This window comes from Primulina eburnea, chromosome 17, assembly GCF_022965805.1.
Source record: "Primulina eburnea isolate SZY01 chromosome 17, ASM2296580v1, whole genome shotgun sequence".
Classification (NCBI taxonomy): Eukaryota; Viridiplantae; Streptophyta; class Magnoliopsida; order Lamiales; family Gesneriaceae; genus Primulina; species Primulina eburnea.
Window position 1 is genome coordinate 1,822,049 of NC_133117.1, and position 13,835 is coordinate 1,835,883.

Here is a 13,835-nt window from a genome sequence, read left to right on the forward strand (position 1 = left end):
CTTCTAAGCATTCCTCTTTAAGTGTTTAGTTCTATAATAATTTTGAGATATTTGTTCTCATGTAATTAAGATAATATGTGTTCTCTTTTGAAACACAATGTAAAGTTGTAACCTACAAAATAATATTGTGGAATCTTTTCATCCTACACGTAGTTTTTACCCTAATAATTTTTAGGGGTTTTCACTTAAATCTTGATGTCCAATTTATACTTTATTTTCATATTATTATCTCAAGATGTTGTACCTGAGACTAACAAGTGGTATCAGAGTCTTGGTTTAAATTTTTAAAAAATTATGAGTATGTTCTGTGGTTGCAGCCTTGACTGATCTTCTATATCTTCAAAAAAATTGAGATTTTTTATTAAAGCGAAATTATTTTATTCAATATATTAAATTATTGTAGAAATGATGACAGATAGGTAAGAGATAGCAAAGTTCAATGAGATAAATTTTATGCTATGAAAAATAAATAAACAAACAGTTTTAAGAAATGAGAATTGTTTCACATCTATTAAAGATAGACAGAGAGAAATAACGGATGATGGAAAATGGAATGAGATGATTGATAATATTGTTGTCAATTTACACTTGGTCATAATCGAAGAAGTAATGTCAAATATACCTAACATAAAGAAGAAAAAATAATAACGGGATACTTTGAGAAAAATGTATGAGGTCAAGTCTGGACACAACAAAATTTTCCTGAAAACGAAGGGTTTATACTAATCTCATAAGCTTCTTTTTAAGTGATTAGTTATATAATAGTTTTGAAGTATTTGTCTTCTTGTATTAGTGAGATTTTTCATCTTTCTCATTGGTTTTACCATAATAATTTTAGGGGTTTTTAACATAAATCTCGATGTCTAATTTTATACTTTATTTTTATATTATTACGTTAAGATGTCACACTTGAGACCAATACCTTGTACTAACCTTTTTTCTTGCCACAACATAATATTTATCATATTCCTTATATTTTTGTTGTTACTGTGTGAATTCTCCTAAAGTTCAATAATATATAATGATAAAATCACGTGTTTTTATCTAATATGACAAATTCATCCACATAATTTGATATATATGTCTCATGTCGAACGGTCTCGCTGATTTTTATATGTGATATCGGTTGATTCGGTCCATTCTTAGAGTGAAAAATAATATCTATGACATAAAAAAATAATTTTTTCCATGCGTCGAGTTGTATAAAAGAATTTTATCATAAGATTGACTCATAGAACAATCACATATAAATTTTTGTTTAATTTGATTGTCCCATTATGCACAAAAGATCCCACATCATGAGGTCACAGCATCCATCCATTTCCCAATCTCTTAATTGGAGTACAATTTTTCCCACTTGCTAAGAATTAATTCAATTTCATGTTATAAAAATACGAGAGACTCATATTCTCTGATGTTGAAAATATGGGAAGAAGATCGTGTTAACTCGAATTTGAGTGTTTTTAAAATCGAGTTTGCATAAGTATATAACTTCAAATTTGAGTGTTTTTAAAATCGAGACTCTAATATGTTCAAAAAAAAATTAAAAATTATATAAAGTAGATTTATAAAATAATAATTTTAGCTGGCTGGTGAAATGATTGGAAATAGTTTTGGATAATGGCGAGAGCACTTGCAAATGGTTAATCCGCTTGGAAGTCACTTGGACCCCCGACCATTATCAATGCAACAACGATTCTACATTTAACTTTGTTTATAGAATGGGTCTCATGTGAGACCGTGGATACTAATCTGTGAGACGGGTCAACCCTATCCATATTCATAATAAAAAGTAATACTTTTAGCATAAAAAATTATACTTTTTCATGGATAACCCAAATAAGATATCCGTCTCACAAATTCGACCCGTGAGACCGTCTCACACAAGTTTTTGCCTTGTTTATATTGGAAATTTTGTTTTCTCGAATCATATTGTCCCTAATTAATTAATTAACCATTCTTTAAAGTGTTTTTGTATTATTGCTACTACCCAAAGTCCGCAATAATTACTGTGAAGGCGGAGATCGATTGAAACGTAATGTTTTGGCTGTTATAAAATTTATAACAATTTGAGTTATATTGTCACCGTCAACTATACATTTTTAATGAAAACAACATCGTTCGATCCTATCGTCGGTGTATTATAGCAAAAAATGAGAGATAAAAGTATAAATTTGTACGTCATAATTTAATGCTCTACGGCCGATATTAAAGTGATGAAAAATATGACTGAAAAACATATACAACATAACAAAATTGTCAATAGCCTATCTTGCTTAATATATAACTAGTGTATTGTGCATGTGTTGTGTGATATTGTAGTCTTTTTTGTAATCCATTTGATTTATATTTAAATATGGATAATATCATAATTTCAAAATTAATGAGAGGTAATATTGCAATATCAAGTTATGTAAAAAAGAAAAGAAAGTAAGAAAACAAAAAATAAATTCAGACCAAGATATCAAATTTGTCTTTATTATCCAGATTCTTAATGATAATAATAATAATAATAATAATAATAGATATAAATATAAGAAAAAATTATAAATTTAATCTTGAATATTTTCTTCATTGAGATTTTGGTCATTTATATTGTTAAATTTTAGTTTCAGTTCGTTACCTTAGTATTTGTCATATAAATATTTATGACTAAAATTAACATTTAACAACATAAATGACCAAATTCATAAATAAATAGATATACTGATTCAGAAATGCAATTTTCCCTTAATGTAAATATAGATATCAGAAATTTTGATACAAAACTCCTTATAAATTAGCGAAACTTTGAAAAAGAAAAGTCAATAATTATTTTTTAAAAATATTTGCAAACACTACTTTAGTATTATATATTTTTTAAAAAAAGGAAAAGATAGTAGATAAATAAATAAAAGAAGTCAAATTAAATAAGACAAAAATAAAAAGACTCGAGGGATTAAATATATTGAGAATGCTTCGCTATTTTCGATAATAATAATAATAATAATAATAATCCCATTAATTTAAGTAGTATTTTATTGATAATGAATTTTCTGTTAATATCGTTGGATGAGTTAAAGACATATATTTATATTTCTATAAACACGAGTTAACAAAGTCAAATAAAGATTTGATTATTCGCTCAGCAGCTCGATTTGGTTAGTTTTTCCCCGTATCAGGACCGTGTATGATAAAATTCTAAATGCTCAAAAGAAACAGTAAACCATTTAGGACAGAAAATTATGGGTTGAAGGCTTGTCAAGGATTAGGAACAAAAGGATGGCGTTTTGCATTTGCTTACATTTATGTAGAATAAGTAAAGTATGATACACAACTCAGGGAATGCATGTCATTTTATGGCCTGTCACCTCTGTGACTTTGACCTTAATGCACTTGCCCTCTTTTAATTTTTGAACAACTATTTACAACCATAAGACAACATGTATGCACTCACTCAAAGGTGAGGCGTGCACTTTTCGCATCGGCCTCACCAGCAAAATTCCTGCAGTTTGATCTGTTCGTCAGAAGAGAGCGAAGAACAGACGCGCTTTTTGAAGTTTTAGGACAGTATGGCCCGGGCTGAATGATGTGTTTCCACATCTCCAGTTGCTACAAAAACAATCCAAGAGATATCAAAAGTGGCAGGGCCAGCATATTCGGGGAGAAGATACCTGCACAAGCTGCAAAGAAACCGCATATACATGATCAAAAACAACCCAACCACGGGGTAATTCTTGTTGAGCGTGATGTTACATCTATATCTGGATCTTGAATTCCACTGGATTATTCATTTTATTGTATTAAACTTTGTTTAACAATTTTAGAAACACTAAGATTGATTTTGTTTGAATGAAACTCTATGGATATTTGGTTTTTCCTTCTCATGTTCATCCTTGACATCTAAGACGCGCGAGCATGGCTTGCATTGTCCACTTAAAATACTTTCTTAATTTATAAGAGAAATAAAAACACAAACCTATGTGAAGACCACTGATCCGGATCCATGATTTGACCCATATCTCGTGCAACATTCTTGCACACATTTAGACATGCTCAGACAACTCTAGAGAGAAGTATATACTCACATGGCGATGGTGAGGGTGAAAATAAAGGCATTGCATCCGGCTGCCTGCCATGAAATTCACCCTTTGATGGGGGCTGGCTATGAGCAGAACCTACATTTGGCAACGGACTACTTGCTGAAACAGGATTCGAATTGGGTGTCAAGGGATCTTCTTGCTTAGGTTGTGGTGAAGCAGCATGTGGTGCAAGAGCCGGTGGCGTGGAAGGTGCTGTACCAGAATGCTTATTGTGCTTCCAAGGAAACCAATTCCTATAGCGAAAATGACAAGCAGGAGGTTCTGCTGCTTTTTTCTTTCCTGGTGCTGGTGCAGACACTGGGAGCAGATGTAGGCGACCTTTTCCCAATTACATATCCACCGTTCCTCGGGGATAGTGAAGGAGCAATAGCAGGAATAAGAGTGGCTCCATGCCGTTGGTGGGGGTGGCGGTGCGGGAATCGTGACAGAGGAGACGGTGAAAGTGAAGGTGACGGTGATGGACTACTTCCATCACTTCCGAGGGAGTGCTGCAATATTGATGAAAGTTGTATTTGCTTAACCCGGCCAAAAACAGTGTTATTCAGGCCAAGATTTTTCGAATGTGAACCAGTGATTGTCTGAGCCAACTGCTTTAACCTTGAGTTTGAGGGATTAATACCCACAGCCAAGAGAACTTGTGACTGAACAGTTGTTAAGGGAGCCACTGTGGAACCCTTGAGATTAGTAAGCCTAATATACAAGTTCTGCATTTCAGAAGACAAGGCAAATGATATTTTAGCAGCCAAGACTCTTCGATAAATATTACAGATTCTGAACTGAAGTGTGGGAGATATGAAATAAATCGTTCGCAGAGTGAGATACTATTTATGTATAATTAATATAATTATAATAGCAAAGTAAGACACTATTTATGTATAATTAATATAATTATAATAACAATTTAACCGTTAACCGGAAACCAGAAAGAGGCAAAGGAGTGATATCCACGGACCTCATATGGAGACAGACGCAAGCCCTTGTTCAGTTGGCTGGTAAGTTCATCGAAATTCGTTAGTAATTGATTTATGGAGAAGTTCAAGGTAAAGTTGAATAGAATCTGAATGTTTTGCATAAGAAAAGCCTTCTGCTCGGGACTAACAGTGATCCCTCCTCGGAATTTGAGCACATTAAAAGACGAAGGATCCCCGAATAAGGATTCGGTAAAATGAAGAGATGATTGGCGTGTAATTAGATATACAAAAGAGGCTCTTATTAAACTTTGGAAAGTCACATCGGATTCAACTGAAAACACGACTTTAGTTATGTTTGATCCGGCTAATGATTCTAAAGATATTACTTCTACCTGCAAGCAAAAAGAAAATGAATCAAGGATTAAATAGTTCAAAAGAACAAAATCAAGGCACGTCAGAAGAAAGATTTACACAGCACAATGTAAGCATGGGTGGTAGGTTTTATACGAACTAGTTTGAGTTCAAAATGGAACCAGTAGTTTCGAACTCTTCGTGAAGTCTGAACATTTTTTATTCACAAGATAGTTAAGGTTACCGTCAAAGAATCCAGCTCGCTTTTTTTTATTCACCTTTACTTTTCTCTTAACTACTCAACCCAAAACAGTTGTCAGATAACAATTAAAAGCAGCACAACTTTTCTTCTGACTTAAAATACAATTAACGCCGAAACAATTTGGACTGACTGTGACACATGTAGCACAGAAAATGGATATTGAAGTTTGAGATTCTTGTCTAGACACTTTGATAAGTCTAGTAACAATGATATGCCATCTGAACTGGTAGGAATATATAGGAACATTAAAACAAGAAGAAAAGTAGTGACAAAGTTATAAACAAAAAATAAAGTAAGAACCATGAGTGTACTTTAGTGGTGGTGAAGCTCAACTCTTCAAAAATATCATCCTCAAGTTGTGAGATATGGTCTTTGAGAAAAGGAGCTGGCTTATTTAGAACAAAACTCGCCACTATATCATGACCTGGAGAACATTAAAGAACTGTTAATATTTTTTTTCCAAGAAACAAATGAAATTCACTAATATACTTAAAACTGGAAGTGGAAACATAAGATATCCTTTCAACCAATATTACGAAAAACACTGATAAATCAATTTTGCTGTCTAAACTCGACATAAACAGATTACAAAATCATTGAATTAGGCTAATACAGGTTGTCATTCAATTGATAAATCATATCAAGCAAGCTCATTCTATTGGTTATCAACGACAGAAAAACATGTCCATGATATAGCATCAGATATCACGTGAACTTCCAGGCCTTTGAACTTTATGACGATCCCACTCCCAGTCAAGTTGAGCTTATTCTTTTCAACTTCCTTACATCCTGTCTAGCTCGACTTCTACGTTTTTCTTATTGCTTTCAAAATGGAAAAGAGATCCATGCCTAAAGATTGAGAGTCCTCAAGTTAATGCAGCATAGGCCTCAGCATAAGACTTTTATACTTCCAAAGGTGAAATTACCATTTGATTCTCTAATAATGAAATAAAACCAGTAACCAACGCCTTCCTCAGAAATAAAAGTTAAACTGAATTAATGAACAGAACCGTGAGGAAAAATCAGGACCTCAGAATATTGGGGGAAAGACACTGCATGGGAAAAAAAGAAGATCTGCGGATTTTAGAGGCATGCGTGTCCGATGGAGCTAGACTTCGAAAATTTTTATCATCTTAAGTAGATTTACCCATATCTTTCAATCCTATTTATTTGCAGATTGATGAAAAGGACAGTTGAACGTCTTCATTGATCCCTATGTATTGTAACTCTATTCACAAGGAATTCTTAGCTATTAGTTAAACATATATTGTGCCTCACAAAAACATTAAAAACTAAAAGAAAGATTACCTCAAAATTGAATTAACCCATAGAAGTTTCGAGTTTTGATCTATGCTCCCAGTATTCTCACTCACCACTATTACTATATGATGAAGTTTCAAACTACGACTGTTCATAACGCTTGTAAGTTGACCTTATCGATCTCTATCTAGTTTGAAGAATAATGGCACTTAAAATGACATCAACAATATATATATATATATATATATATATATATATATATATATTGAAGACTGAAAATGTGATCTCAGAAGGAGTATTTGTGAACTAAAAAGACACTTTTTTTGCATAAATCTTTAGTCAGTCAGTCAATTGCAAATCCATGATATGATGCTTGAGAGAACTAGTAGTATGGTGTGAGCTAACTTAGTTCTTTAGAAAACTATTCAGAAATTTTGATAGCAGGAAAACAAAATAATTGGAACACCAGAATTTGCTTCATAATTTTAAGAGAAAAAAAAATCTTTATCTGTGAATTGTGTTAAAAGATCTCAAAGTCTTGATAGAAGGCGGAAATTGATATTTCATTTCTTCCAGATCCATTCCTCAAATGAAATGCTTTAATCCTAACACAAACTTAAATAAATTCAACTACGCTTCCATGCCATAAACAATAACCCATCAATATCAAAATTTCCAACTTAGTAACCAAAAATGTATTCACGAAATCAAATTACAAAGAGAGCAAATTTCACTTTCTAGTATGCATTAATAAAAGCACTTTTTTGAAGAAATAATATTCTACTTGGAGAAAGACCAATCAAAGGAAGATAAAAACCTCAACATGAGCAAGGCTAACTTAGATCACATATTATCTGTTAACAGATAAAATTCAATCCAAGGTAGATTTTTTTCCCAGTTCGGGTGAGGTCCGTTTGCCATTGCAATTCAGTGATTCTGCATCACTAGGCATCATTAAAAATAAATCAAACAAAATTCTTGAAAAGAGATTATCAGCAAAACATCGAAAAGATGAAGAAATTCAAATCCGTTGAAATAATCCAAATGCGCCGATTTTAAAATAAAATTGCAAGTACTAACCAATCAAACAAAGCATCTGGATCCAAAAAAAATAGTAGGATAAAACCCAATAAAACCCAGATGCCGAAGCCACAAATCAAATTGAGCAAGACTATAAAAAATACACCCAGATCTACACGCACAACATAATGACGATAACCCCAATTCAATAAACCAAACAGAGGGATTCAAGATTCAAGATTCAAAACAAAAACGAGATAATGTACAAAACCCACAAACCTCCATAGTCTAGATCCAGATCTTTCTGATCCCCAAAATGGAAAAACGGCAGCCAAAAAACAGCAGACAACAGCACAGCAACACCAAGCACCAAAACAAAAACGCATCTACAAGACACCAACTTTATAACCCTACTGCATAACAAACAGCACCAATTACAGTCCCCTGCACCAGGGTTCGGACCCTGAGCCACAAGTTCTGAACTTGGCAAATTTCGCTCGTCCTCCGGCTTCCCCATTGCAGTAATTTCATCAATATGGGCTGCTCTGGTCTTTTCAACTCGTGGGCTTTTCTTCTAGGCGCCATTACTGGTGCAGTTTGGTGAAAGATCGTCCATGGCTGCCTACCCTTTTCCCCTTCACTTCCTTTTTTGGTTGTAGAGAGAGAAATTGAGATGTTTGGTGAGTGGTTAAGGAGTGGAATAATAGAATAATATTTTTATTTTAGGGTTCGAAGTTGGAGGAGGGAAGATTGTGGAGTTAACTTCCCCTTCCCCACAGCAGATCAACTGTATTTTTCTGTGACATGAGACAAGTTTTTGTGTCGTTGTTTTAGGATTAGACAAAAATTTGTGTGAATTTGTGAGACGGATTTTTATTTGGGTTATCCATAAAAAAATATTATTTTTTATGTTAATAGTAATATTTTTAATTGTGAATATAGGTAGAGTTGACCCGTCTTACAGACTAAGATTCATGAGACAGTCTCACATGAAAGTCACTCTTAGGATAATATTTACATTATTATTATTATTACTAAAAATATATTTAGTAAAAGTTGTCTCCAAACAAAATTATGCATTAAATGATATTAAGTTATCACCATCCACCTCTTTTGACTAGATTCATTTGGTTTCATTTAAATTTTTTAAAAAAATTGACAATACATTTTTTTAATTACAATTGCATCCTCCACAGTAAAATTTTGAGAAAATAGCAAATGATTTTATTTTTCTATAACAAAATTCAATTTTAGTTTGTATCTTTCAATTTTTAGTAATTTTAGTTATTTTTTTGACAGTTTTACTGACGTGGCATTATATCTGATTTTGTCTTCTATATATTGACAATTTTAAGATTTAGTTTTGTATCTTTAAATTTATATTTTTGTTGACACGAAACCACATCCATAACAATGTCACATGAACAAATGAAATAAAATGACAACAAAATCAAAGACATCAAGCTAAAATTGAAATTTGATAATATAAATTACCAAGATCGCGAACATAAATGACCAAAGTTGCAGTCTCGCGCAATTTTGTACATACTTTGTCTTATATGAGTCGATCTAACTCCGTTCCAACTCAATCGAGTCAAAGATTTTTTAAAATTATGCATTTTGATGAACTTAAACTCATGCGTTATTGTTCAGGAACTCATGAACGAGGGTCATAAAATTCGACGGTAATTTTAAAATTATTTATATCAAATTACATATAACGAATCAATATAAAACTTGTAAGCATGTCATGAGTTGAAGTTCGTGAATCGAACTCTTCGTGTGAGATTAAGAACATGTTTATGAGCAAATTTATAAATAAAATCTAAGTACATGAGATAGTGAGTCGAGTTTGATAGACTAATTCTCGTCTGGTTTAAGTCTGATGAGCGTGAGCTCGATTTCATGAGCAGTGGCTGAGCCAGAAATTCGATCCTACCCGGGCTAAAATTTTAAACTCTAAAATCCATTACTATTTTAAATTGATCTACCCGAGCTAATATCATATTTATCCAAAATTATAAAAAAAAGTACATATAAAGTTTTTCAAATTTTTTTGGACCACCCGAGCTAAAGCATGGGTGAAGGAAGCTCTCCCTCCGCCCCTGTTCATGAGTCAAGTTCAAGTCTAACTCAAATTTGACTCATTAGTATATCAATTTCACAAATAAGCGGTTTGTTTCAAGGGCATTTTGTAGAAAAATACCTCTGTCTATGATTTATTTAAGATTCAGTACCCATAAGTTTATTTTTGTAGTTTAGTACCTGACAAAAGACCAACTTAGTGTTTACTACATGTTTCATGCATATTTACCTTTTTACCCTTTTAATTAATAAAAAATTATATAAATACCTATTTTTGTTGGTCATCTTCTCTTTCCACTCATCATTCTCAATGCATTTGGATGACATATAAATTAAATTTAAATATTTTTTATTTAAAAAAAACAAATTCTCAACTAATTGAACTTTTTGAAATACTTAGTTTTAATTGTGAAACACTTAATTTTAGTTTTAAAATACTTGATTTAGTAAATGAAATACTTAGAATGTGTATTAAAATACTGAATATTCGAATATGCAACACAAGTTCACCAAATGCTCGTATTTCCATCCAATATCCATTCGGATGACATGTTCATTTCATTTAATTATTTTTTTTATTCTTAAAAAAACAAATTCGCAACTAAGCATTGAACTTTTTCAAATACTTAGTTTTATTTTTGAAATACCTAATTTCAATTTTAAAATACTTGATTTGGTAAATGAGATACTCAGAATGAGTATTAAAATACTGGATATTCGAATATACAACGTAAGTTTACCAAATGCTCGCATTCCATCCAAGATACATTTAGATGACATGTTCATTTCATTTAATTATTTTTTTATTTTTTTATAAAAAAATTTGCAGCTGAGCATTGAACATTTTGAAGTACTTACTTTTATTTGCGAAATACCTAATTACAATTTTAAATGCTTGATTTGATAATTGAGATACTCATAAAAATTAATAAAATACTGGATATTCTAGTAGGCAATATAAGTTCATCAAGTGCTCGTATTTCTATCCAAGATGCATTTAGATGACATGTACATTTAATTTAAATATTTTTTATTTTAAAAAGAAAAACAAATTCGCAACTAAGCATTGAACTTTTTAAAGTACTTAGTTTTACTTGCGAAACACCTAATTTAAATTTTAAAATACTTGATTTGGTAAATGAATACTCAGAATGAGTATAAAAATACTGGATATTAGAATATGTAACGTAAGTTCACCAAATGCTCACATTTCCATCCGAGATGCATTTGGATTACATGTTCATTTCATTTATTATTTTTTAATTGTTAAAAAAAAAAAAACAAATTCGTAACTAATCATTAAACTTTTTCAAATACTTAGTTTTACTTGCGAAATACCTAATTTCAATTTTAAAATACTTTATTTGGTAAATAAGATACTCAGAATGGGTATTAACATGCTGGATATTTGAATATGCAACGTAAGTTACCAAGTGCTCGCATTTTCATCCGAGATGCATTTGGATGACATATTCATTTCATTTAATTATTTTTTTATTGTTAAAAAAACAAATTCGTAACTAAGCATTGAATTTTTTTAAATACTTAATTTTACTTGCGAAATACTTAATTTCAATTTTAAAATACTTGATTTGGTAAATGAGATACTCAGAATGAGTATTAAAATAATAGATATTCGAATATGCAACGCAAATTCACCAAGTGCTCGCATTTCCATCCAAGATACATTTGGATGACATGTTCATTTTATTTAAATTATTTTTAATTGTTAAAAAAAAAAACAAATTCGCAACTAAGTATTGAACTTTTTCAAGTACTTAGTTTTACTTGCAAAATACATAATTTCAATTTTAAAATATTTTATTTGGTAAATGAGATACTTAGAATGAGTATTAAAATACTGTATATTCGAATATCAACGTAAGTTCACCAAGTGCTCGCATTTCCATCCAAGATACATTTGGATGACATGTTCATTTCATATAATAGTTTTTTTAATTGTTAAAAAAACAAATTCGCAACCAAATATTGAACTTTTTCAAGTACTTGGTTTTACTTTGCAAAATTCCTAATTTCAGTTTTAAAATACTTGATTTGGTAACTGAGATACTCATAATGAGTATTAAAATACAGGATATTCGAATATGTAACGTAAATTCACAAAGTGCTCACGTTTCCATCCAAGATGTAATTAGATGACATGTTCAAAGACTTTTCAGCAGCCACAAAGCTTTGAAAGAGGAAAATAGCTTAGAGCGAAGATTTGAAGATTTTCGGACAATGTTCTTCGAGATAATAGCCCGTGATAGGAACGAATATCATAATCCGTGGATTTACAATTTATAGAGAAATATGAAGTCAGATAAACATCGATAGTCATAGTCCAGTAAGTCAAAAGCTATGGGATTTAATAAAACGACATGCAATTCACCATTGATAAATAATTAAAGATATTTAATTACTCCACTGAGTTGAATTATTTTGGCATAGCTTGAGAGAGCGTGTTCAATTGGATACGAAATCTCGTCGAAAGCATAGATAATTGTCTAACGAATTAAGTAGATTAGCGAGGGGTAGGTGAACCGAGATTCCCAACAAATTCATTTCTCATTGAACTTTAATCAATCATTCTAACTTATTTATTTCATCATTAATCTTTGAACCATTTCATTGAGTTTTTATTTAATAATCGTAGTAGTAAACAATCATCTGAAGTATCGCTGCTAAAAATTGAATAATTGAGAATAATAATAGAGAAATACAGTCCTTAGACAATGAAAGTTTTGCTCAATCACTAAGCATGGAATATTTTGACATCGTGCAGTTGCGATTATTTCGAGCTTGAATATTATTAATTTTTACTAATAATTTTACAATGAAAGTTTTGCTCGATCACTAAGCATAGATTGCATATTCATCTTATTTAATATATTTTTTGCTAAAAAAATTCTTTAATAAGCATGAAAATTTTAAAATACTTAGTTTTACTTGAGAAGTATCTAATTTGAGTTTGCAAATACTCGATTTCGTAAACGAGATACTCACAATATGCATTAAAATAATGGATTTTCGAATATACAATATTTCTATGGAAAATTCATTATGATACTTATTCATATCATTTGAATAAATAAACATAGTTCATTATTCATCATGGACTAATTAAGAGATTCATTATAAACATAGTTCGTAAATGAGCTTGAAGTTTGCACTTGAAGCATATCTATCGATTCTTGGATCAATGATTTATAAAATACTCATAAATATTAATTGACAATACTTTTTGATATTCATTGAATGACTTATTTGACAATTATACTTATTTGACATAATACTTATTGGTAATTATTCATTATACTTATTAGTATTTTTTCTGTATACTTATGAGTATTAATTAATAATATCATTAATATTCATTAATAATACTTGTTGGTATTCATTAAATGACAATGCAATACTTCATTTGATATCATCCTCATTAGTATTCTTTCATAATATTTATTGGTAATCATTCATTATATGCATCAACATTTGGTGAACTTACGTTGTTTACTCGAATATCCAGTATTTTAATACATATTGTGAGTATCTCATTTACGAAATCAAGTATTTGCAAACTCAAATTAAAATACTTCTCATTTAGGGAGTAAAATAAAGTATTTGTAGACTTGAATTAGATATTTTTTGCACTAATTAAGGTATCACATTTTAACCTCACAAATGACACATCAAAAGTCACTCGATTGAAACTATATATTTTTATATCCCAAAATAATCGAAATTGAGTCTTAAAAGGGTAAATCAAGTATATGTGAAATCAAATTAGGTACTAATTGTACGAATTTAGGTAGCACGTTTTTTATTCACAAATCTCATCATCAAAAAATATTTAATATTATCTTC

General features: G+C 30.8%; 1 protein-coding gene across 2 annotated transcripts; it reads right to left on the reverse strand.

Moving 5' to 3' along the window:
- Positions 1 to 3,218: 3,218 nt before the first annotated feature.
- On the reverse strand, positions 3,219 to 8,699 carry LOC140818148 (uncharacterized). 2 transcript variants are annotated; one of them, XM_073178013.1, is made up of 5 exons: positions 8,166 to 8,699; positions 5,918 to 6,030; positions 5,035 to 5,385; positions 4,068 to 4,786; positions 3,219 to 3,591 (listed from the first exon to the last, which is right to left on the reverse strand). In XM_073178013.1, the coding sequence occupies exons 1-4, from the start codon at positions 8,401 to 8,403 to the stop codon at positions 4,316 to 4,318; spliced, it is 1,173 nt and encodes a 390-aa protein (XP_073034114.1). In that variant the 5' UTR covers positions 8,404 to 8,699; the 3' UTR covers positions 3,219 to 3,591; positions 4,068 to 4,315. The 2 variants fall into 2 exon arrangements, with proteins under 2 accessions (XP_073034114.1, XP_073034113.1); XM_073178012.1 differs by having other exon boundaries at positions 3,219 to 3,662.
- Positions 8,700 to 13,835: the final 5,136 nt, after the last annotated feature.